Source organism: Clarias gariepinus, chromosome 9, assembly GCF_024256425.1.
Source record: "Clarias gariepinus isolate MV-2021 ecotype Netherlands chromosome 9, CGAR_prim_01v2, whole genome shotgun sequence".
NCBI classification, from domain to species: Eukaryota; Metazoa; Chordata; class Actinopteri; order Siluriformes; family Clariidae; genus Clarias; species Clarias gariepinus.
In genome coordinates, this window is record NC_071108.1 from 18,140,794 (window position 1) to 18,165,190 (window position 24,397).

The 24,397-nt window shown below is 35.6% G+C and overlaps 1 protein-coding gene across 1 annotated transcript in view; it reads left to right on the plus strand.

Annotated features, from left to right (window-relative positions):
- Positions 1–3,133: 3,133 nt before the first annotated feature.
- Positions 3,134–24,397, plus strand: part of commd10 (COMM domain containing 10) — a 46,215-nt gene continuing 24,951 nt past the window's right edge. The window contains exons 1-5 of the mRNA XM_053504957.1: positions 3,134–3,245; positions 3,584–3,674; positions 7,162–7,272; positions 8,504–8,659; positions 12,207–12,317. Of these exons, the coding sequence (XP_053360932.1) occupies positions 3,217–3,245; positions 3,584–3,674; positions 7,162–7,272; positions 8,504–8,659; positions 12,207–12,317 (498 nt within the window). The 5' untranslated portion in view covers positions 3,134–3,216. The remainder of the gene's footprint in view (positions 3,246–3,583; positions 3,675–7,161; positions 7,273–8,503; positions 8,660–12,206; positions 12,318–24,397) is intronic.

Consider the following 24,397-nt stretch of genomic DNA (forward strand, 5'->3'; position numbering starts at 1 on the left):
TTAAAATTAGAATGTATGACACTGTAATGCACTTAATTCATCTCAGTCAACTTTAAGATATTTCTTCTATTGTGAATAATGACAATGTTTATTTTTGATAAAATGCTGTATGCATTTAAAAGTTAAAAAAGTTATATTTAAAAGTTAATTTTTCTAAAAAGAAAACCAATTAGTCTTAGTTTCTCTTATATATTTTATATTGCGGTTTAATTAAGCAAAAGTACATTTTATCCGATTACTCTGTTTACTCCGGTACACCGTTACCGATTACGATTAATCAATTTATTTATTTTTGATAGAATACTCTATTACTAAAATATTTGATAGCTGCAGCCCTACACTCAAAATAATGTCACCCATAAAGTTATGAATCGTTTTTCAGCGTATATCAAAATCCATAAGGGTAGGTTTTTGCAAATGACCCCAAATAACCAGCTTCCTGTTGAGTTGAGCCAGGACATGCAGTATGAAAGTTGTACGGCTCAATGAGCTCTAAATGTGTCCAGAGTTTCGTGTGCCTACATGAAAGTGTGTATGAGCTTTGCAACAAAATCTTGTGTGCGGGCCCCGGGCCACGCGACTCTCAGGCATCCTTATGGCAGCAGATTCCAACCTGTCTGGCAATTTTCATGAGTTTTTGATCATGTTAAGACCCCCCAAAAGCCCAAAATGGTGGGAAAAAAAGTTATCGCACCTATAGTGGTTGAGCCCCAAAATACAGGTGTAAAGAGGAAGCACACTACTATTGTGCAAGAAAGGTTAACTGGGCATCTGGTTAAAACTGGCACAGGGATAAAGAAATTGTAAGAGCAGGACGATTTTACTTTCATGTGGTTCAATGCATGAAGCCCACAGGAAAAAGAAAAAAAAACAAAATGCATTCATAGCATGTTTGAGAAAAAGAACAAACCGAAGATTTTGAAACCATTGTGAGTTTGTAATAAATAAGTGACAAATGAAAACAGACCCAGGCATATCTTGAGTTGATACCAGTTTTGACTGGCGTGATAAACTGGCAAAACCAGAATTCCCAGGATAAACTTACAAAAGAAGCCTGGAAATCTTAAACATACAGCATTGGCAAGCCTCTTCTATAACACGTGAATGCGAAAGGAAAGACAGATTCTTCTGAGGAGTTGGAATTTGGCAAAACACTGATGAGAGCAAGCTAGAGTTGTGTCAAAGCACCGCTTGAAGGCTTTTCTCTTTGTGCTGCTTGTGCAGTTCTTCTGCATAAGCTAACAAGTTGTCTGGGGCAATCTGTAGAGCTTTGAGCATCATTATTGCATACTAGTTAACAGCTGAAGTGCCACACAGTTTGGAAAACAGAATTTTGGCTTTGGTTTGCCTTCCTCCTCCTAACAGGCCTGCTAACTAAGATTTTTTTCTTCAAAGTCTTTCTCAACCTTTTGTCAGCTACTAGAAATCAAATCAGAGAGTTGAAAATGCTCTGATCTCTACATAAATAAAAGGAAAGGTTGTGCTTGTACATTGTTTAGAACTCGCACTTTCAATTATATCTTTACATTCCATACATTGGAGGATCAGCAACCAGTCTCAGGAAATTTCCTGTCTGTATGTACAGTCTGTCTATCCAGTCAGATTTTGTCACAACATCACGCAAAACTAGCTGAACAGAATTTCATGAACCTTTGCTGAACAGTCCTTCTGTATTTGCTTGAAGTTAAATCTAATTATTATTAAATCTAAATGTTGATTTGCATGGATGTTATGAGCATCTTTTGCGAGATTATAAACCACAAATTATGATAGCATACTGTATATGCGTCAAACTGTGAGCATGTCTTAAATCGACTGCTGAACAGAATTTAATGATGATTTTGCAGTTCTTAGATATTTGCCTGAAGTTTAACCTGCACCAGAAGTGAAATCAAAATGTTGAGTAAAAGCGATGATATGTACCAGATTTAATAATCTACTTTAAAATAAGCTACCAATAAGCTACTTGCTCAATGTAAACAAACACCTGCACCAATAGATATTAATGAGAAAAGCTAAACTGAATATTTTTACTCGGATTAGGTAATATTTTCACTTCTGAAATGAAAGAGCCGAAGTCGTTTTAAGACAAAACTTAATCTTTATCCGATCTCCTTTTTCGATTTTTCATCAGTGATTCACTCTCCGATTATCAAGTGCATTTAGCTGGCAACTTAGCATAAACAAGTAAGGTACCCAACCTTACAAATTATTATTTCTCAACTTCAACTTGAAATAATAATATCATTGACTACATTAAAGCTGATTAGCTTTAACCTTTTAACTCTTACTACAAACTCTTTAACCATCAACCACGTGTTCTATAATTATTAAATCATTATTAAATATTTTTGTATAAACCCTGGTAATGTGTAAAAGATACATTTTGTAGATTGTTCATCCTTAAACACTGCCTCTGGATTTTTTCCCCCAGTACTGTATTTGTAATCCTAAACTATCCAGCTTAGGTCATGCCCTCAATATTTTGATGAATTTTGGTGTAAAAGTGTATCTCTAAAAAAATTATAAAAAATGTACAAATTATATTTAAAGAAATATATAATAAAAAAATTGAATAAAAATTATAATTCAACAAGCTGTACGTTTTTATAATTCCCCCTCTGGGATAAATAACATATGCTATCTATTCATCTGTCTGTCTATCTGTCATGTGCATTAACTTATTGAAGTGGTTTATAGTTATATTATTGGTGGAAAAGACATTTAAGACAAGTTTTTTTTTAAACAATAGGGTTTCTGAATCAGCAACAGTACAAATTAACGTAATGTAACAGACGATGACAGAACATTAATTGATTTCTTTTTAATCTGATACGTCAAGATCTAATTGCCAAGATCAGAAGTGCTCATCTAACGCACACTACACACACGGCAAAAATGTTCTCTCTCTCTCTCTCTCTCTTTATATAGTATACACACACTTTTATATTTTCAGTAACTGTCAGTGATATCATGTGACTACAACATGTGACCGTTAAACCGGAAGTATCTACATCCACTACAAGCCCGAATACCAAACGGCTTTTTTATTCCTTAAAGGGTGCACTAGTTAGTGTACGACACAACGGCTCTCACAGTAGTGCGCCACACAGTAGTGCGCCATGTAGTGAAAAGAGAAATTTGGGATGTGACCTGTGGTTCCTTATTAGTCAGACGTAAGACAGATCGCTAATATATAGATTAATAAACGATAACATGGCTTTAATTGTCAAAGAAACACAAAGGTAGGTGAAATTCAATTTATTAGAAACATATGAATTGCTGTAATTATGTAATTGTGCTGTGGTTAGCTGATAGCTATCCTGTGCTAGTTAGCCTCAGGGATGTATTTAACCTGAGAGCGAACAGTAATAAGTGCTGTAACAGTAAACTGGCTGTTTGTATAGCAGTATAGATGCTTAATATATACTGTAGGTAGCTGTCTTAATTTACAGTGCGAAGTGCAACAAGGTTATAAACATATACCTTTTTAACTATGCAAAGTTTAAAGGATGCACAAAAATGGAATAAAGTGCAGTTGTTTTGATTGTTTTGGTTGTTTTACCTTCATTTCTCTTCACAGCATCAAGGAGGCAGTGACATTCATCAACACTATAGAGGTCAACAAACTGTCCAGACTTCTCTCTCGCATTCTTCAGAAACTTCATCTTAAGGTATGAATCCATAACATATACAATTCCTCTAAACACAGCTTGGTTGTGAATTTGGCATAAAGGAAATCCCCACCCTGAGATAAATGAATATATGTTTAGATTAAAATGTTTGTCATTATACAAGAGTTAGGCCTTACCAGGCAATTCGATTGAGCAAGAGGTATTCCATGAGTGATGATATAAAGCATAACATCATTGGGACACAAGTGTTATAACAGTCGTTTACCCTGATCAAGAGTCACAACTTGGTCTGTGGAACAAGGGTTTCTACACTTTGCATAACTCACCAGCTTTTTATTTTCCATTTCATTTGGAATTCAACATCAGTTAGCTAAGGCTATTCTAAAATGGAATAAGTGGAGAAATAAAGAGAAACTTACAAAGACGTTTACAAGATTGTCTGTCTTCTCACCTTTTGTCTTCGTAGTGCCGGTAAGAATTAAAAACGCCTTTGACCCCTAATTACACTGGTTACCTGTCAGTTGCTAAATCAGTTTCTTAATCTGTTAATAATGAATGGCATTTGAAAAAATTGCTCTTTAAAAGCAATATCACACTCCAGGTCATGCCGTTGTCCTAAATATCAGCACAGCTGTGCCATTGCAGGCACTCCCGCTATGACCTCTTGCCTACAACCTCATCACAGCTGTGCTGATATTCAGTGCAACAGCATGACAAGTGTGATATTGCTTAATTGAACATAATAAACTTAGTTGTTATACAATAATTATGTTCTCAGTGGGGGTCCTATCATCCCAGAACTGAATTATTTTTATATAACAGAATCATGTGAAGTGTGTTTTAACTAATAGTTAAACGTAACCATAAACTGTTAAAATTCAATAAGTTGATCACCAATGTTAAAAAATGTATAATAAAACTGCATTCTTTATGTAGCTTTCTTCCTCTCTCTCTCTTTCTCTTTCTCTCTTATACACACATACACAAATTGGATTAAGTACATAAAATATAAATAAAATGTAAGCAGATTTATAATCACACTAACCATCTGCTTTAATAGGATCTCGTGCACTCCTGCTCACGTGTGCTGTTATCTAATCAGCTAATCATGTGGCAGCAGCACAGTGCAAAAAAAATTGTGCAGATGTAGGTTGAAGGGCTGGTTTGAGTATGAACACCTAATCTCCTAAAAAAAAAAAAATTAAGAAATAATGTGCTTTAATGTAGAGATACAAAGGCCCATTTCAATCCAAATTTATTTTCCATTTATATGCGAACTTGCATTTGTAGACCTTCTGTTTTAGACATTATACTAGACAACTGTTCCTGAAAATGGCATGCATTTAGCATGAATAGGTCCAAGTCAATGACGTATGGAACTTTTTATGTAGCACTTGTTTCCCTAGGGTCATACGCCCTTTTTAAATCCTCTGTTTCTCAGAAAGTGATGCATATTCGACCTTGAAATGCTATACATTATTTATTAAAAATAAATAACAGTGACACTGTTCCCGAAAGTATGAAGCAAATGTGTGACTGTCATTTTCCCGTGATTTCTTCTTGGTTGGCTGTTTTATTTTGTTAAACGGCAACACAATTTTGAGCTAGAGTTGTATTCCCTCAACCAAGTGTAGTGTCTGTGCCCAACAACAGCAGCTGTGGACTTTGTACACCTGCCAGAGCAAGCATTTCCACAAATGGTAAATTAAAACAGTTTTTACATTAGTATCACACGGGATCTGAAGAACCTGCCAGATCCGGAGCAAGGAAAATAAAGATAATCTAGATAAATTATAGGATGAATAATAGTATTATTGCTTGAGAATATGAATGTCTGTGTAGTAGCTGTTACTGTGAAAACAGTAAAATATTAGGGCTAGTGCATTCATGACTACAAATGGAGATGCTTCCTGAGGATTACTATTATAAAAAATGAATGCACACCTCCTGACCAATTAGAGTTGAGAATTCAACCACACTGTGGAATGCACACTGTAGAAAATATATATTTTTTATCCATCTCAAACGTAAGGGATAACAGGCAGATTTCACTGTTGTGTCCTATACCTTAAAAAACAAGAGCTTCTTATCGCACTTATCATTCTCTAGTGACGTATGCATCATGTTACTATTAATGTAAATTCAGAAATTGCAGCAAGGATTTGGTTTTGCTAGATAGTGATCTACAAGACAAGCATAATGGCCCTAATTGAAGTATTATCATTAAAGTTTAAGCTTCGGATTTTTATATGTTATCATGTAAACTGCCTAGCCAACAAAAAAGAGTCACACACTCTAAGATTTCATTCTGTCACATTTAGCATTGATTACAGCACACAATGTGGTGGCTTATTCCTTATGCTCACAGAACCACACTTTTACAATTTAAATCCTGAAACATGTCTGTGCCATCAGCGAAAAAGGAACTTCCACCCCACCTCATAACACTGCCTCCAGAGGCTTGTACAGTGGATTTTATGCATGATAGGTGCATGCTGACCCTGATTAGTCTCACTAACAAATAATTTTCTTATGGCCAAACAGCTGTTTGGTCACAATCCTGTAAGAGTAAATGCTTTTAATGTCACTGTTAACAACTTGACCAAATATTTTCGGGATCTCCATTTATGATTTTTTTCAATTAGATTTTGTCCTCAAAGCTTAAAGTTAATCACTATCCTTCTAGGTTTTGATAACATGTTGTGTTCTTAACTCAGTTACAGTAATTTCAAATCTCCTTAGTTTTCTTTACTTGATGCAGCCCAATAATTTGACCCTTGTACAATGTTATTTTTTTTTCCAGGCAGTGTAGTTAAAGGAAAGTGTACATTGAAAACCATTAACCAAAGTAAAAACAGACCAAATTGTTGTTAAAAGAAGTTTAAAGCAAAACAAAACAAAAATAAATTCAGCATTTCATTCACTAATAAAACTCTTACATCATTAAATCTTAAACATTAACATGCAGGTTGTCACACTGACTAATTTATATATGTTTGCATATAAGGTGATAAGATGTTGCTGTTCCTTTATAATCCTACAGGTGTCATGTCATTAATAAATCATATGCAGAATGTGAAGGTGGTGAAGAAATCTACTAGGGTAAATGCTTTTGCATTAAGATGCAGTATTAAAAGTAGGAGTGCAACAAACAATTGATATATTTGACTAAAATATGACCAAATATTATTGTTATTACAACTGTTATTTAAACTGTTTACACATTGGCAGGCAGCTCAGCATTCTCTGTGGTGGAAGAAAATTATTTGTAAAATCTGTTTAGAACTGTAATAAAATTTAAATAGGTTCATAAAAATGTAATATTGATCTGGATATTTATAATATTGGGCTACTTGTACAATTGCAATACAAACTGAATTGGTACCTAGGTATTGTAATATTTTATTTGGTGGTCCCTGGTAATTTGCATCCACAATAGATTTCTCCTTGAACCTTTTCTATGGGTAAACTTGCATTGGTGCTAAACTTCAGTGTCTAATGACTGCATGTGTGCTTTGTGTCTCAGGGCGAGCGCTCCTTCAGTGAGGAAGAAGAGCAGAAATTACAGAGTGCTTTAGGTTTAGAGAAACAGGCCCTTCATCTGGTGCTGGAGACGTCCTCATTCTTATTAGAACAGGTTGGTGGTTTAAGATAAAACTAGATCACTTGAACACTTTTATTGCTATTGGATCAGGTTTGATTTGTTTTTCATAATGTTGCACCAAGGTATTTTGTGTCATGATTGATAAAGAAGCTCACAGATATCCAGCTTATATCCAGAGATCCTACTATATGGAAGCCAATATTATATAGATATACATTTTGGGCTGGGCCTAAAGCTCTGATAGTGGTATAATAATTAGTATAAAATCTGGTATGAGTACATACAATTTTAAATATAGCTGTTTATATAAACACTGTACTGATCTATACATGAAATTTGTGCTTGAATAAATGTTTTCTTTGTCAATTTAAAAATTGATATCAAGATATTGGCATTAAAATATTTCAGTAAAATAGCATAAACTATATTTTTCTATATATTTGTTTTAATGAAATATAAAAAAAATTGAGATTAAGTCTGTGATTGCAGGGACGTGGTCAAGCACAGTTCTGTGTAGGTCATGAGATGGGATGCACATACACACCTAAGGAGAATGTGATTAATCAGTGTCTGTGTATTAATGGGAAATAATAAAGAGGGGAGAGAGAGCATGCTCAGAAACCAGGAACAACATATTTGTTGTAATAACAATAATATTTGGTCATATTTTAGTCAAATATATCAATTGTTTGTTGCACTCCTACTTTTAATACTGCATCTTAATGCAAAAGCATTTACCCTAGTAGATTTCTTCACCACCTTCACATTCTGCATATGATTTATTAATGACATGATTCTTATAGTTATATTTGTTTGGTTTCACCCAAATGAGGATGGGTTTAATTTTTTATTTGGTGTCTCTAGATTTTTTTCTTCCGCCATTACCTCAGGCTTGCTCAAACTGATAGCGCTTAAAATATGTACTGTATTTTATAAATTTGTACATATTGTTTTTTATTTCTGTAAAGCTGTTTTGCCTAAATGTCCATTATAAAAAATGCTATACAAATAAAACTTAAATGTAATGAAACTAAAATTATACAGTTCTTTCAATCATTTATAAATCATCTGCTTTGTTCATCAGTCTGGAAAGTTAAAATTAACTGTTACTGGTCATTTGCGATGAATAAGAATGTTGTATAAAAATGTTGGAGAGGTTATTCTGAGCATTTTAATGGTAGTCACTGCAGCATGCTACTAATAGCTGTGCTTATAGTTTGTATAACTAATAAGTGAAAGTGCCCTTTGTGTGCTTTGTGCGCAGGCTGTGCATCACAATATTAAACCAGCATCTCTGAAGCAGCAGCTTGAAAACATCAATATTGCTCCAGACAAAGCTGAGGCATTTAGTCAGGCTTGGGCTATAGCTGGCCCAGATGTGGTGGAGAAGATTAGACAGACGATATTTGCCCCCAAGAAGGTGAGTTTACAGTATATACATGGAATGATGGAAAGATGATTTAGATGAAAAATTTGTGTTCATGATGAAATCGATCAGATGTGAAATCATGATAAGGTTTTCATAAAATTTATTGTTCTTGTTTCCATGTTCAGTTTAAAGATCACCCAGTAACATTAAGAGTAAACAAAATTTTAATACCTTAGAGTAAGGAACTATAAATGATCTAAAGTGATGATGACTAAATGTTACACCAGGAATATTTCTACCAAAATAGGTTTTATACCGCTTCATCATTTTTATCAGAAAGTGGTCTGTTACATACTTTAATATGTGTGTAATCTACAAATTAACAGAATTAGAATTAACCATTCCCGGTAGTCAGAGGATATGTATTAGGCTTTCTGCTTAATGGATTTAGGTTAAACAGAATACTTGATTAAAAAACTACACTACGTGCCCAAAACTTTGCCGATGCCATATGTCCATATATGCATCTTTCCTAAACAGTTGTCACAGAATTAGAGCCTACAGTTTTCTCAATTGCCCTTGCAGGCAGTAGCTTTAAAATTTCTTCTTAATTGTTGCAATTTGTAACAAATTGTGGGATTTGGACTTTTAGTTTTTTGGACTTGGTAATCTATTATGAAAAAACACAAACCACCTAAATGTTCCCTAACCACCTACATACATTTACTTACACATTACTATAATGTTTTTTTAAATTGGTGAGTACATTTAAAATTTTTAAGCATGCTTGAAAACTTTTTAAGACAGCTGGATTTCTTTTCAACCACGACAAGGTGTACTTACCTCTGACTAACTTCACAAGGAGTACTGACCTCTGACCCTGTCAATCTCCCTAGGACTTTCTGTTCTCTCAAGTTAAGAACAACTTTAGGAATGTAAGCAAGGCACAACAAGGTTTTCATGCAGTTTGCGTTTATTGTTGTTAGAGCATTTACCATAATGCGCAAAGTTTAAAATATGTACAAAGGAAATCATTGCTAGAAAGACATGTAGGAGGCTATGTAATGAGGTCTGTGCAAATGTAACGTTTATGCAGTATGGGAAATGTAATGCTTTTGTATGTATGTATATATATATATATATATATATAAAATAAAGAATATTTATACAGTGAGGTCAATAGGTATTTGATCACCCTCTGATTTTGCAAGTTCTCTTACAGTACTTAGAAATCATGGAGGGGTCTACAATTTTCAGCATAGGTGCATTTCCACTGCGAAAGTCAGAATCTAAAAAAGATAAATCCGGAAATCACATTGTATGATTTATTTTTTTAACAATTTATTTGTGATTTACTGTGTCAAATAAGTATTTGTTTGATCATTTGCTTATCAGCCAGATTTCTGACCCCCAGAGACCTGTTATTTTGCTTTTAAATAGTCCATATGCTTCTTACGGAGCCACTCCTTGGTTTTCCTGGCTGTGTGCTTTGTTTGTGTGTCATGTTGGAAGACCCAGCCACAACCCATCTTTAATGCTCTGACTGAGAGAAGGAAGTTTTTGTCCAATATGTCACAATACATGGCCCCATTTATCCTCTCCTTAATACAGTGCAGTCGTCCTGTCCCCTGTGCATAAAAACACCCCTTTCAGCACCATGCTTCACTGTAGGTATGGTATTATTGGGATGATACTCATCATTCTTCTTCCTCCAAACACGGCGAACGGAGTTAAGACAAAAAGTTCTACTTTGGTCTCATCTGACCACAGGACTTTCTCCCATGTTTCCTCTGGATCATCCAGATGGTCCCTGACAGACTTGAACCTAATAACTGGTTGGGCCACTCTTAGCAGCAATAACTGCAATCAAGCGTTTGCGATAACTTGCAACGAGTCTTTTACAGCGCTCTGGAGGAATTTTGGCCCACTCATCTTTGCAGAATTGTTGTAATTCAGCTTTATTTGAGGGTTTTCTAGCATGAACCGCCTTTTTAAGGTCATGCCACAACATCTCAATATGACTTTGACTAGGCCACTCCAAAGTCTTCATTTTGTTTTTCTTCAGCCATTCAGAGGTGGATTTGCTGGTGTGTTTTGGGTCATTGTCCTGCTGCAGCACCCAAGTTCGCTTCAGCTTGAGTTGACTAACAGATGGCCGGACATTCTCCTTCAGGATTTTTTGGTAGACAGTAGAATTTATGGTTCCATCTATCATAGCAAGCCTTCCAGGTCCTGAAGCAGCAAAACAACCCCAGACCATCACACTACCACCACCATACTTTACTGTTGGTATGATGTTCTTTTTCTGAAATGCTGTGTTACTTTTACGCCAGATGTAACGGGACACGCACCTTCCGAAAAGTTCAACTTTTGTCTCGTCGGCCCACAAGGTATTTTCCCAAAAGTCTTGGCAATCATTGAAATGTTTTTTTAGCAAAATTGAGACGAGCCTTAATGTTCTTCTTGCTTAAAAGTGGTTGGAAATCTGCCATGCAAATCAGGCTTGAACACTGACCTTAATTAAGGCAAGTGAGGCCTGCAGTTCTTTAGTTGTTGTCCTGGGGTCTTTTGTGGCCTCTCGGATGAGTTGTCTCTGCGCTCTTGGGGTAATTTTGGTCGGCCGGCCACTCCTGGGAAGGTTCACCACTGTTCCATGTTTTTGCCATTTGTGGATAATGGCTCTCACTGTGGTTCGCTGGAGTCCCAAAGCTTTAGAAATGGCTTTATAATCTTTACCAGACTGATAGATCTCAATTACTTTTGTTCTCATTTGTTCCTGAATTTCTTTGGATCTTGGCATGATGTCTAGTTTTTAAAGTGCTTTTGGTTTACTTCTCTGTGTCAGGTAGCTCCTATTTAAGTGATTTCTTGATTGAAACAGGTGTGGCAGTAATCGGGCCTGGGGGTGACTACAGAAAGTGAACTCAGGTGTGATAAACCACAGTTAAGTTATTTTTTAACAAGGGTACAATCACTTTTTCACACAGGGTCATGTAGGTTTGGATTTTTTTTCTCCCTAAATAATAAAAACCATCATTAAAAAACTGCATTTTGTGTTTACTTGTGTTATCTTTGACTGATAGTTAAAAGAAGAAGAAATCAGGAAGGGGGCAAATAGTTTTTCACACCACTGTGTGTATATATATATATATATATATATATATATATATAATAAAGAGAGAGAGAGAAGCCTAGATTTGAGGCAAAGGAAAGTTAACATCACCTTGTCCTGACATTTACTCTGTTTCCCCTTGCTTTCACTGAGCTTTAGTATGCATTTTTTTAGGCGGTATGGATTAATAATAATAACTGATTTCCTGATTGAATATTAATACAGAGGCATGAAATATGCATCCTTTTCCATAAAATATCAATGCAGAACCCAGAATTTTAGAGCCAGATGCATTAGCCATGAGGCTGTGGTTGAGCTCATTATAGCTGCCTCGAAGGTAGTAAGTTAGAATTCTATGACTGCCTCAGAGCCACTGCTGGGCTACAAACTCAAACCTGCTCAGCTCTGTGCTTTGTAAAAAAAAAAAAAAAAAGGATAAAGGAATTGATGATGTGTGATGTTTTTTTTTTTTTTTTTTTTTACTAGTTGGAGCATATAGGCTGGCAGCTCAACCTTCAGATGGGTCAGTCATCACAGGCGAAGCAAAAACAGCCACATGCCGTACTGGACCTGGGAGTCAGAGATGATGAGTCAGAGGTAAAGACTTTATGCAGCTTATCCATGCGTGGAGATTTGTTTTTGTGTCTTCACAGCCTCTTGGGGTAACGCCTGCCTTTGAAATGGATTCAAATTTGGGTTCACACTGTCTTCCTACAAAAAACAAAAAAAGTAAACAAAAACACGGCTCATTACAGCGACTGGCTGCTACACATTGCCTTACAATAGCTCCTTGTTAATGGCCAGAACTGGGAGTAATCCAAGCCTACAGAGTAACAAAACATCTGGATAAACACATAAACCTCTGTTTTGTCCTAAAGCTTTGACAAACCTTCTAAAGTTTAAGTAGATTTGAAGGCATTTTATTATTCCTGGATTCCAGTTCATAACCCCATTCTTTTCTAGTAGTTATTAGTGGCACTACATGATATTTAGCCAACAGTGTCCTTGTGGTTGAGAGAAAACATAATGTATTGTTGGTGTTTTTTTTTTTTTATCATTCTGGCACAGTGTAAACAGGATATTTAAAATGCTTTTTCTTTTAAAATGAATTTACGTAGGATGCCTTTGTCAGGAATTGTTAGCGTTTATCCTGGAGTCGAAAGGATGGATGCAAAGCCTGGTCTTTCTTCATCTTCTCAGTGGGGGGCGCTGTTAGCACACGGCAAAAGGAAGGCTTTCTCCTCTCTGAGTGGGAAGCAAGAAATGTCACATTCACTCGCAACTGCTTTTACTTTAAATGCCCTTTTTGGGTTTAGGTTACATGTTAGAATTGATTCTAAATAAAAGGCTTGCATTGTGCTGTTTAACCTATAATATATGTGTAAAAGGTAGAGCTGACATTTTCTCTTCAAGACACTTCTGACATGATATCTGTCTGAGTAAAAAAAAAAAAAAAGCCGTTTTGTTTGATTATCATTGTTTTTATGGGTTGCATTTAGGCAAGTCTAAACTAAAGTCTGTTTTCCCCTTGTGAGAATGATGATCTCCTAAAGACTGTGAATTGTCATCTCATTTGTTTGTACTTTAAAGGCGTGACATCAGGACACTAATATGAATATATTTGGTGTGTATGGCATTGTGCCAAAGAGCTGGTAGATTGAAGATGAGCTATAAAGGCAGAATAAAACTCCAGAGCTTTAAACGGCGTTTAACGAGATTTAGTGATTTCTTTTCGGGAGAAGAAGGGCTCCAGGAACAGCTGCTCAGATGATGGATGACTGTTAGCAATAATGTTGAAATTAGTAATCTGTTAGTGTTCATGTGAAGGGAAAAGTAGACACAGTAAATGAAGCAGATTGTACTGGTGTATATGTCTAGAACTAAACCATATGCATTCATTGTTTTGATGAGAAAGTTTAAATATATTGTTGATATGATGATATTGTAACATTAATATTGTATGGATATATCTGATACGTTTTTACCCCGAAACAATTACAACATTTCAAGTGATATGTTAAATAATACTTGATGTAAAGTTTTTTAAATGCTCTTTTACCCCTTTACCCAAGCACCTTTGAATTCTATTACATGGTTTAAATTGATTGTGTTTTTTCTCCCCAAACTTTGTAAATGCTCACGTATTTCATGTATTGGTAATTTTGCGTTGAATTGAAGCAGCAGTGCACAGAAATGGAGTTTATCAAATTAATTTGTGGTAAAGGAGATTATCGTAGACAGCTCTAGATTGTTTATCGTTAAGCAAAGTCAAACAGCTTAAGGTTTCACCTTAGACGGACAAAGTTCTTCAGGTCCCTTAGGCATATTTTTCTGTCCTCTAAAGTCCTGGATTTGCTCTTATCATGACCAGTTGACAGCTGGCTTCTGCTTAAAAGAATCAGGCTCTTTGATATTCCTTTGAACTTCTTAGGGATCCTCCTGTTTCTCTTTCCTCTGATATATAGACTTGTGAATCTGTAGGCTTTAAAACAAGGGCACAATTTGACCTCCATGTCAGCATGTTTTGGCTGGTTTCTCTTAAACTAGTTAAAGACACTTGTTTTACCACCATGTTTAACACAATATAATGCTTTGTTGAACTTCATTACTAAGTATACTAACAAATCAACTATTACGCATTTCCATAATATAGCTTATACTTATTTTTTAAGCTCTTTGTTGGATTTCCTACTTGTGAAGGTGATAAGCCCATTTATTATCACCTTAAAAAAGGGAACGTAATTTGAACATCAGAGTATAAGTTGCGAAGAAACAAAAAGATCCATCGTAAACATTTCCTCCTGTTTACCATGTGCTCGATGTTACAAGTGAACAGGACAACAGCTTTCACACAAACAAAAAAAGGGGGAGAAAATCATACAAGTGACAACTCGCACCATGAAGTTCTAATTGGTACCTACTTAACATAATAATAGCTTGCCATCACCTTACTGAAGTGAAAAGGAAAAAAGGATAGGAAGCTGTGGCTGGTTGGGCCTTGCTCTGTTTGTGTAGGGATGCTTTGTGTATTGCTTTCTTAAACATTTATTGTGTCTGGATGTTCTTAGACAGAATGTTTTATCATTTTGTTTATTTGCACAGCAAAGTAGCGAGACTTTATGCATCTTTATTTTTGACCACACTTTTTTTCTTTGGGCTTGCTTGGTTTATTGTAAAGCAGCCCTGTGTTGATAAATGTTGGTGAATAAAATGAAAAAGGGGTACACTGCAAGTTTTGTCAGCACACTAATCATTATACAGGGGAAACTGGATTTGGCTGCATGCTGATTCTCCCAATCAGTGAAGGCTCTTATTTGCCTGTATTGCTTCTCTGTTAGATGGGTAAATTAGTGCACTGTTGAAGCACATCGCATTGATGAAAGGGAGGTTTGATACTGACTGGTTTATTTATTTGCATGCAACTGCATCTGAGCTTGTTTGGAAAAATTAGGCAGTGTGTCTTTTAGTGAGCAGGTTTTTTGATCAAACGTTTTCATCTTCATTCTAGATAGAATACAGTTTTGAAAGTTTTTTTTTTTCTCCCTGGTAAATTAGTAAAAATATTTTTAATCATGGTGCTGTATTTTCCCAGTGCTATCCTAGATGTGATAATGTGCTGTCTAAACATAATGATTGTTGTCACCATGAAGCTTTCTGCTTACAGGATTTCTGCCAGTGTCATCATGTGAGTGGGGTGACCTGCAAAAAATAATAATAATAATAATAATTACAGTACAATACTGAAAAAGAGACAAAAAGTTAAGAACAATATTGGGTTTCCTGTCAGTACTATATTTTGACATATTTTAAGGTTGGAAATGGAAAATTTGGAAATTTGCTTGGACAAAATGCATCACAGTCAAGCCTTGGACCAGCTGAGCAACAAAATATTCAGTTACTCTTGGTCATTCTTGACTAGGTTACCAGGCTCTGATAATGAAAAAAAAATTTGCATAGTAATTTTTTGCCATGGCAAAATAGACATTATGGATTTTTCAGTTTGTGATCAGTTGCCTACAATGCACCTGCACCGTTGAATTATAAAGAAAAATAGAAAAAAGCTCTTACACACTTTGTAACACACTATTGTACAGGTTAACTTTACAAAATGCTTAAATGACCTGATAAATAATTTACTTGATAATGTATGTTTTTCACAGAATGAGGTTCAATTAGAGGTAGGCAGGACATCTTTCAGGGAAACTGGAATGAAAGCTTTAACATCACCAATACAGGACACCTGACTTGTAGACACAGATAAATTAGCGAATGATCAGAATGATATCAACATTATTTACAGAATCGTCTATTTTTTATATTAAATGTAAAATTTTTACATTCTGAAAATCATTTTATGCTGAAAGTGATGTCATTTGATCCGTTTTGAAGCATATGAGACAAACTGGTTTTAAACGTCCCGCAGAAAGAATAAACTTTCAATTCATCTCTGAAGGTTCAGTTTTCATAGTCTACTTTTTTTTTCTTGTAGACTGTCACTCAGTCCGGATCCAGACTGCTGTGTTTTTGTGTGATGTAGCATTTCAGTTTCCTTTTACTGGAATTAAGAAGGCCAAAAATCCAGCATGGCTGTGCAGGTCCATATAGAAACCTGAAAATCTTTTGGATGAATGTGGTCACTGCACATCAGGCCTCTTTTTTTTTTTCTCATCAGTGGCTGATTTTACTAATGCGCTTATGACTAAATGGACAAATTCCACAACAGTGATTCTAAATAGTGAAAAGCCTTTCCAGAATATTGAAGCTTATAATTATAGCAGCAAATGGAAGACTAAATTTGAAATGCTCAACAACCACATCTGGGTGTGATGGTCAGATCTCGACAAACTTTTGCAATATAGCGTATATAATCAAGATACAGTGTACTTTAACCTTAAAGTGTGTTGCTCCTGTCCTACTTTCAGTCTTTCTAACAATAGTATTATCAACTTTTGATTAGTGTGATCGCAGGTGGAAGGGTGACGTTCTATTTTTTGACACCGATCTGTTCTCATTGGCTGACTGATAGAGATGCCACTATAGATGTTCTGATTATGCGAATGCTTTTTTTTTCCCACAAGCTGTACAGTATAAAGGACGAGGCCCTCTAACTCTCAGCCGTTGTAGTGTCGACATACCAGAGGGATCTAAAAGGGAGCCTAGGCGATCACCAAAGTTACCACACAAGAGACATTTCTGTTGCTATGAATAGTGGCCCGTGAGCCTCTCTCTCTCTCTCTCTCTCTCCCTCTCTTTCTCTCTCTCTGCAGCTATAGTGTTTCAAAAATGGATAGAGGGGATGTTTTTATCGTGGGAGGGATTTGGCGTGCTGCAAGTATGTACAGCACATTCTCTAGTACAGCCGCATAGCCGAGGAAACACTTGCATTGAATGCGTTCCAGAGGCGTTCATCGCTTTTATTTTATGAATTTTTTAAATGTATTTGCTCTTTTTTTCTGTTATTAGACCAACTGTTAAGGAGATGTTCATATAGTATAGTTTCTATAATATTGTAACTAAAATGAGATCCCAATATTTGCATAAACCCTCTTTATTAGTGACGTTGCTCTCAGAACAATATCAATTCTTCATGGTACAGTATTAATGCCGCAAGGTGTTAAAAGCATTTCTTAAGATCCCATCTTGCATTACACTATTGCTATACATTCATGCAGTAAATAACTTGGTCTACTACACATCCCAGCCCTCAAAGGTTCTCTACTAGATTTGGACCTGGTGTCTAGGAAGGCCACTGCACACAGGTACACTGAACTCATAAGCACATTTATTGAAGCAGTTTGAGACATTTGTTGCATGGTGCATTATCATATATATGCACAAGGTCAACAACAACACTGTAGCAGTAAAAATTACGTTTGATTTGGTATTAAGCTGCCCAGTGTGTGCTGTTCTCCACACCATTACTCTACCACCAGCAGCCTGAACTATTGACACAAATCAGGTTGGATCCCAGGATTCATGCCAAATTCTGACCCTACAATTTACGTCACAGCAGAATGTGAGGTCCATTCAATGCTTTTTCAACCGTCCAGTTTCATTGAATCTGTTCCGAGCCTGTGGCTGACAGAAGTGGAACTAGATTCTATGGAAACCCATTTTCCATTTTAATTGACTTTAGTATAGTTGACTGACAGTTGTATAAATGAATGTACTCTATTATAGTCATAAACTTCAACCTGTAGAGCGCTTTGCTCTCAGTCTACTTTTTAATGTCACTGTCCTTCGTGACATTTGTCATGAAGTTGCCCCAGCTGTCCCGAAGGTTGTGTTGCAGTTTTATTCCAGTCAATTTCTCTCCCTCATTCCCCCCATATTTCTTACTGGCACTTTCTCTTCCAGTTTCTTGTCTTGCTTGGGATGCAGCTTGAGTAAGGCGTTTTTATATCACTCTTTTTTTTATCACTAGATGAGTCAGTGTGGGTATAAATAGGTGCCATGAATGGCATGCAGTAAATATGAGAGTGTGATGTATCTTGTTGTTTTCAGTCATCCTCCACCAGTGAGACTAGCAGATGCAGCATTCTTGTTATTGTTTAAATAAGGAGCTTATGCACCTCATCAGATCTTCCTGTTCTTAATTTAGTGAAATACAAAGACACTATTCTAGATGGACTTAAGCGCGTTTCTTAAATCGTTTCACTCAGGAATGTCTGAAAGAAATGGGACTTTGTTATTGTTACCTGCATAAGGCCAAGTTCTGTAATCTGTCAGCAGATGCATGTCTGATTGCACTAATGCACAGCTGAACTTTATCTAGCTCATTTTAGCTGCATAGATTTTGCTTCACAATAGGGTCAAAATAACAAGCATAACAAGTGCGCATTTCAATTCAGCCTTTTACATCTGTATGAGTTTCCTCATGGGTTAATGGCTACAGTGTTGAAATTATAGCTGTTGAATTCAAGTCTCTGACCATGATTTATGCATCGGAACCTAATGCTGTTTGCACTTCAGTACAATGATTTGAACTGTAAACTACCTGAGAAAAAGATTTGGTGAATTTCTTGTATACTTGTTTACCTTGTTTTAGTGTAAATTATATAATATTAACAATAATTAATGCATAAACAAAATTCAGTTTTTTTGTAAGAATAGGGTTAAATTCTGAACTCTGTTAAAATTAAATACTTTGCTTCTTCTGTTTCCCTTTCACCAAAAAAAGCTAATTTTAGGACGTTAAATATATCTTACAAAGCATATAGTAACTTTGACTGTTCTATTACAAATTCAGAACCTTTTATAACAGCAGTTCCATAAGTCTTGCTTTTCCTGTGACTTCACCACCACCCTCACTCCCCTGCTCTCTGATCTCTGCCTAAAAGCATGTCTGTGATGGATTGGAAAGGACACACCTGCCTCCTTAAATAGACAACCATGAAGGTCATGGAGTTACTGTATAAGCGAAGAGCACTGGCTTTCTTGCAGTGCTCCTTTTTGCCTATGATCGAGCCCTCAGCTCCTGCCTAGTGGCAGAAAGTAAATTATAGATTAAGAATGCAGCATCGGTATGTCATTTCCCTGTTTAGCTTGCAGTCCGAAGTTGCACCATGGGAAATGAAATGGAATGGAGGAGTACTGGGTTAGCTTAATATTTCAGCCTTTTTATTGACAGAGACTTCCATACCCTTACCTAGCTTAGATGTTCTCCAAGTTTATCAGATAAAATGAAGTGATGTCTGTATGATTCCTTTATCTTTATTTATTTTTTAACATGTTTCTACTTCTATGTGCGGGTGTATCATTACGGAACTGTTTTTTTTTTACCTGGGCCTTTTAAAATCTGGGACTATTGACTAATGGAACAGAATGCTTCAGCGGTCCAAACCTGAATGTCCAAAAGAGTGTAATTGGTTGTGCTTTCTGTACGTATTTTTTTTTCTTTTTTTTTTCTTTGTTTTTTTTTAACACTCTCTCACCTGTCAATCACAGTGACACTAGTGGGCTTGAGTGTGCTGAAGTTAACACTTTCCTCCAAGTGTGTTCAGCTGTTGTGTGATGGGAAGATTGCTAGCTAGATATAAACTAGCAAATGGGGGAAAAACTGGGATAAAAAAACCTGCTACTACAGAGTGAGGTGACCTACTTATCCAGGAAACAGTATTTCTACAGTTTTAAACTACTGAAGACTAAGAGTAATGATTAAGCCTTGCGCTGCTGTTGCAGCATCACATGTGATCATCGTTGAGCAGCAGAGGTGGGTAGAGTAGCTGAAAACCTTTCTCAGATTAAAGTGATAAAATGTACGGTTACATAATCTGAAAAAAGATCAATCATGTCTCACATTAATGTGAGATACCAACCTCGAAACTGATGTAAAAAAATTTTTTTTTATAGAAAACAAAATATATGTTCACATCTTTCATATAATACTTTTCTAAATTACCTTTTGCATGTACTATAACACTCAGTCTTTTCGGGTTAGAGCATAACGGCTTCATCCATCGTTTTTCTTTTTTTTTTTTTTTCAATTTTATTCCACGCTTCCTTGCAACAATTCTCTAGTTCAATAAAATTGTGAGGGACTAGCTCTTGATTTTTTGAAAAGCATTTAGATATGTGCTCTGTTTAAGCCATTTCTAAATTATTATTATTATTATTATTATTATTATTTTTTTTTTTTTTTAAATAATTTTTTTACTAAAGTTATTTCTTTGATGATGTACATAGACATACATGTCAATGTACTGTACATAGTGGAAATAATAATAATTTAAAAAACTGTTTAAAATCCTCCACATGGTTGCTGATTCTTTGCAAACATGCACACAGAGTCGTCTGTCCCACTTATGTTGACACATCTGGTGTCATGCAGGGAATTGCACTTCAAATGCTTTCCTTCGTATTATTTTTTTCTTTTTCTTTTCCTGGTACACCATGGCCTCTATGTGCTCCTCTGTGCATTCTTTGGCTATTCGGCTACTGTATATATACAATACTGAGCAAAATTTAAAAGTTCATTGTTTATGTAACAACCTCATTTCCCCTCTCATCTGTTCCAATCACCAGCCTGATCATCATCCATCATCATCTGCACCTGTTTATCGCTGATTCATGCCTTAAATTAAACGCTTTATGCTTGAATGATTCAAAGGTCTCCATGTGTGGCTTAACAAACACAAATATTCCTCTGAAACTGCTCAGACACAGACTGCACTGAAAATGAGAGGCAAAACCTTAAAAAAATAATTGCCAAAACAGTCCTTTAGGAAGCTTGGAGAAATATTCTTTAAGACTACATTAAAATACAAGAAAGTCTTTCTCTTTAGGTTCAAAATATGAAAAAATAAGGACTGTCTCAAGAATTCTGCACAGTGCTGTATAAAAAAAAAAAAAAAGTTTTTAGAAGCTATTTTGCAAAAAAAAAAAAACATTTGGTAATTTCCCCATCAATGAAAAGTCTTTTGACATCCTGTAGATATCAGTTTTTATTTGCTTAAGTACTGTAATTGTGAAAAGTAACCAGCACAGGAGTTATAATCCAATCAGAATGAACATGTATAATTTAAACACCTTAGTGGGACAATGTGATCTGTTCTGGCTCGATCAAAATGGATTTTCAACAACAGAAATGAGTGAAGTGGTGAAAATAGTTGTTATATAGTTGCCATATTAACACTTGATCTGATCATTATTCTTTTGTTAGAATAAATGCACTTCCCGGCCAGAAAAGTCACCAACTGTATTTAACTAAGGAAATAGTTACAAGCCTTCCACTGGTTAACTACTAAAGTGATTAATATGATTCAGCTGGCAACAAGTTATTTAACCCTAACTGATTCAGTAAGTAGCTTTTAATTTCTTAAACAACCATGTCATAAAGACACATCCTGTGGTCAAAATACTACCCATCTTCAAGAAAAGAAAACGACTAAGGAGATTATTGAAAACAACTAAAATTGGTATAAGAACTGTCTAACGCATTATTCAAACCTGAAGGGGTAGTGGTAAACCATCATCTTTAAGAAAGAAATGTGGTTGGAAACAACATCCTAAATGAGCGTGATGGGAGATCACTTAAAAGCTTAGTGAAAGCAAATTGTAAAAAAAAAAACTAATGGTAGAACTCAGAGTTATGTTTAATAGTTAAAGTAAGAGCATTTTCTCATAGACAATGTGAAGAGAACTCCAGGGATTTGGGACTAAACAGCTATGTAGCCGTAAGAAAACCACTAACCCCAATTTTCGACAAAGCACAAAGAATTGACCGTGGAACATTGGGAAAAGGTCATGTGGTCCAGATTTGACCTGTTCTAGGGTGATGGGTTCATCAGGGTAAGAAGAGAGATGGATGAAATGATGCAACCATCATGTCTAGTGCCTACTGGACAAGCCTGTGGGAGCACTGTTATGATCTGGGATTGCTCGTGATGGTCAGGTTTAGGTTTATTAATGTTGTGTCATAAAATGAGGTCAGCTAACTACTGTACTGTACCTGAATGTACTGAATGAACAGGTTTTTCAATTAATCAATTAATATTTTCTTAATCCATGGCACAGGCATTTTTCAAAAGTGACGATGCCTGCATTCATCAGGTTCAAATTGTGAAAGAGTGGTTCAGGGAGCATAAAACATAATTTCCAAACATGGATTGACCACCACAGAGTACACCTTAACCTTAATCCCATTGAGAATTTTTGGGATGTGCTGGAGAAGACTTTATGCTGCGGTCTGATTCTCCCATCATCAATGCAAGATCTTGGAGAGAAATCAATGCAACTCTAGATGGAAAAACTGTTGTGACATTGCGTAAGCTAATCGAGAGGATTACCATGGCCGTAATCAAAGCAGTCCAACTGAATATTAGAGTGGGTGACATTTATATGGCTAGGCGGTGTATATTCTTTTTGTTCATACAGTATTTGTCACACACAATGGTAATTTTAGGACTCCAGGGGCACTCAAAAGATGGGGAGCCTCATTTAACATCAGAGTTAAAGGTTATTCTTTAATCAGCTTATTATTATTATTACTATTATTATTGTTTTCAATATTAGTTGTGGTATTATACAAATACCAGGCCAAATGCAAAAAAAAGTACCTTTTTTCCAAAATTTATAGCCCTGACTTTGAACGTAACTGTTGTTTTCAGTGCATTGAAGATACCCGGTTTGTTTCAGAGCAATCCCATAATGCAACAGTCATTTTTATTTTTAGCATGAAGTTGTTTTATATCAAGCGGTAATTCTTCCATACTACATACCTCACTACAACTACTGCTACGTGGAATAGTGTACAATCAGCCGAGAGTGAACTACAAACCACCAAACGATTCCATATGAATGGACTCATGACGTGATGTCGGAATTACGGTAATTACAAGTTTTCAACTTGTAAAACCATTTATGTCTTTGTGAAACCTGTAATTACCAGTAGGAAAGTGATTTTTTTTTTCTAAAGCTCTGACTTCATGTCAGTGGTAGCCCCATGTGTTAAACAAACAGTTTCCATTCTTAGAGAAGAAAGAGCTCTTGGGAAGAATCTCTGAGTTATCATTTCATTCTCCACCACATTGGTGCTGCAAGTAATTGTTATTTTACATAATCATTTTAATTGATCAGTGAAATATAACCTCCTGAGACTGACTCTACTGTTGTGTAAATTGCATTTGATCCTCAATGTTTCGCTTTATTAGCACCTGATAATTATGAACTTTTTAATATCTTTAAACAGGAGGAAATTTGGCAAAAGAATTATACGTAACAGTCATCATATTGGGACCACACGAGGATTTATAAAAAAAAAAGTAGTTGATAGAAAATCTCATGACCTGATATAAGAACATTCAGGTCTCAAGCAGGTAATCTAATATTTAGTTGAATAATTTGTAAAATTATGTTTGAAATATTTATTCCAAAGAATTTATTTGCAGCATTCAGTCACAAAACTAGGCTTGAGTAATTAACGGTTCACTACCTATAATATAATTTTACTGACATTTATCAGATAATACTGTATGTTGCAGTGTAAGAATATTATTAACTGATTTTGTCAACAGAGTTGTAAATTTTTTTACTGATTACTCACACTTTATTTGCTTCTAAAATAATAAATATCCCCTGCTGTATTGCAAACCTGAAACACACATTTGTTGTATTTGTCATGTTCGTGCATAAGGCATTCATTATCGAGGTGGATAATCAGCTCTATGTTTTGGTGTTTGGTTTTGGATGCCTAAACTTTGGATGTCTAGACTGAATCAATGTTTTTTGGGGACTTTGATGTGAACCAAAAGCATGATTTTGATTTAATGACTTGATGCAGATGATAGTAGTATTTATATTGTGCATGTTAAAATAAAGCAGTGTACAATGTATCCAGAAATAGTTGAATGTATTAAAAGTTATCTTGCTGTATTTGCTTAGCTATGCAGTTTAGCCAGAAAAACAGATTTAGCACCAGATTCACATTTCTACCGGGCAAATGCTTACTAATCTAACTTTTACGATAAGGCCAACCTCATAGTCTATCCATCCCTTGTCTATGACGATTATCTTGTGTAGGGCCACAGGCAACCTGAAGCCTATTTTATGGAACTTGGGGCACATCCTGGATGGGGTACTACCACATCTCAGTGCACAAGAACACATACTTGCACACCCAATCATACATTACAGGATGCCAGGTACCCTTAAATGTATGTCCTTGGACTTTTTGAAGA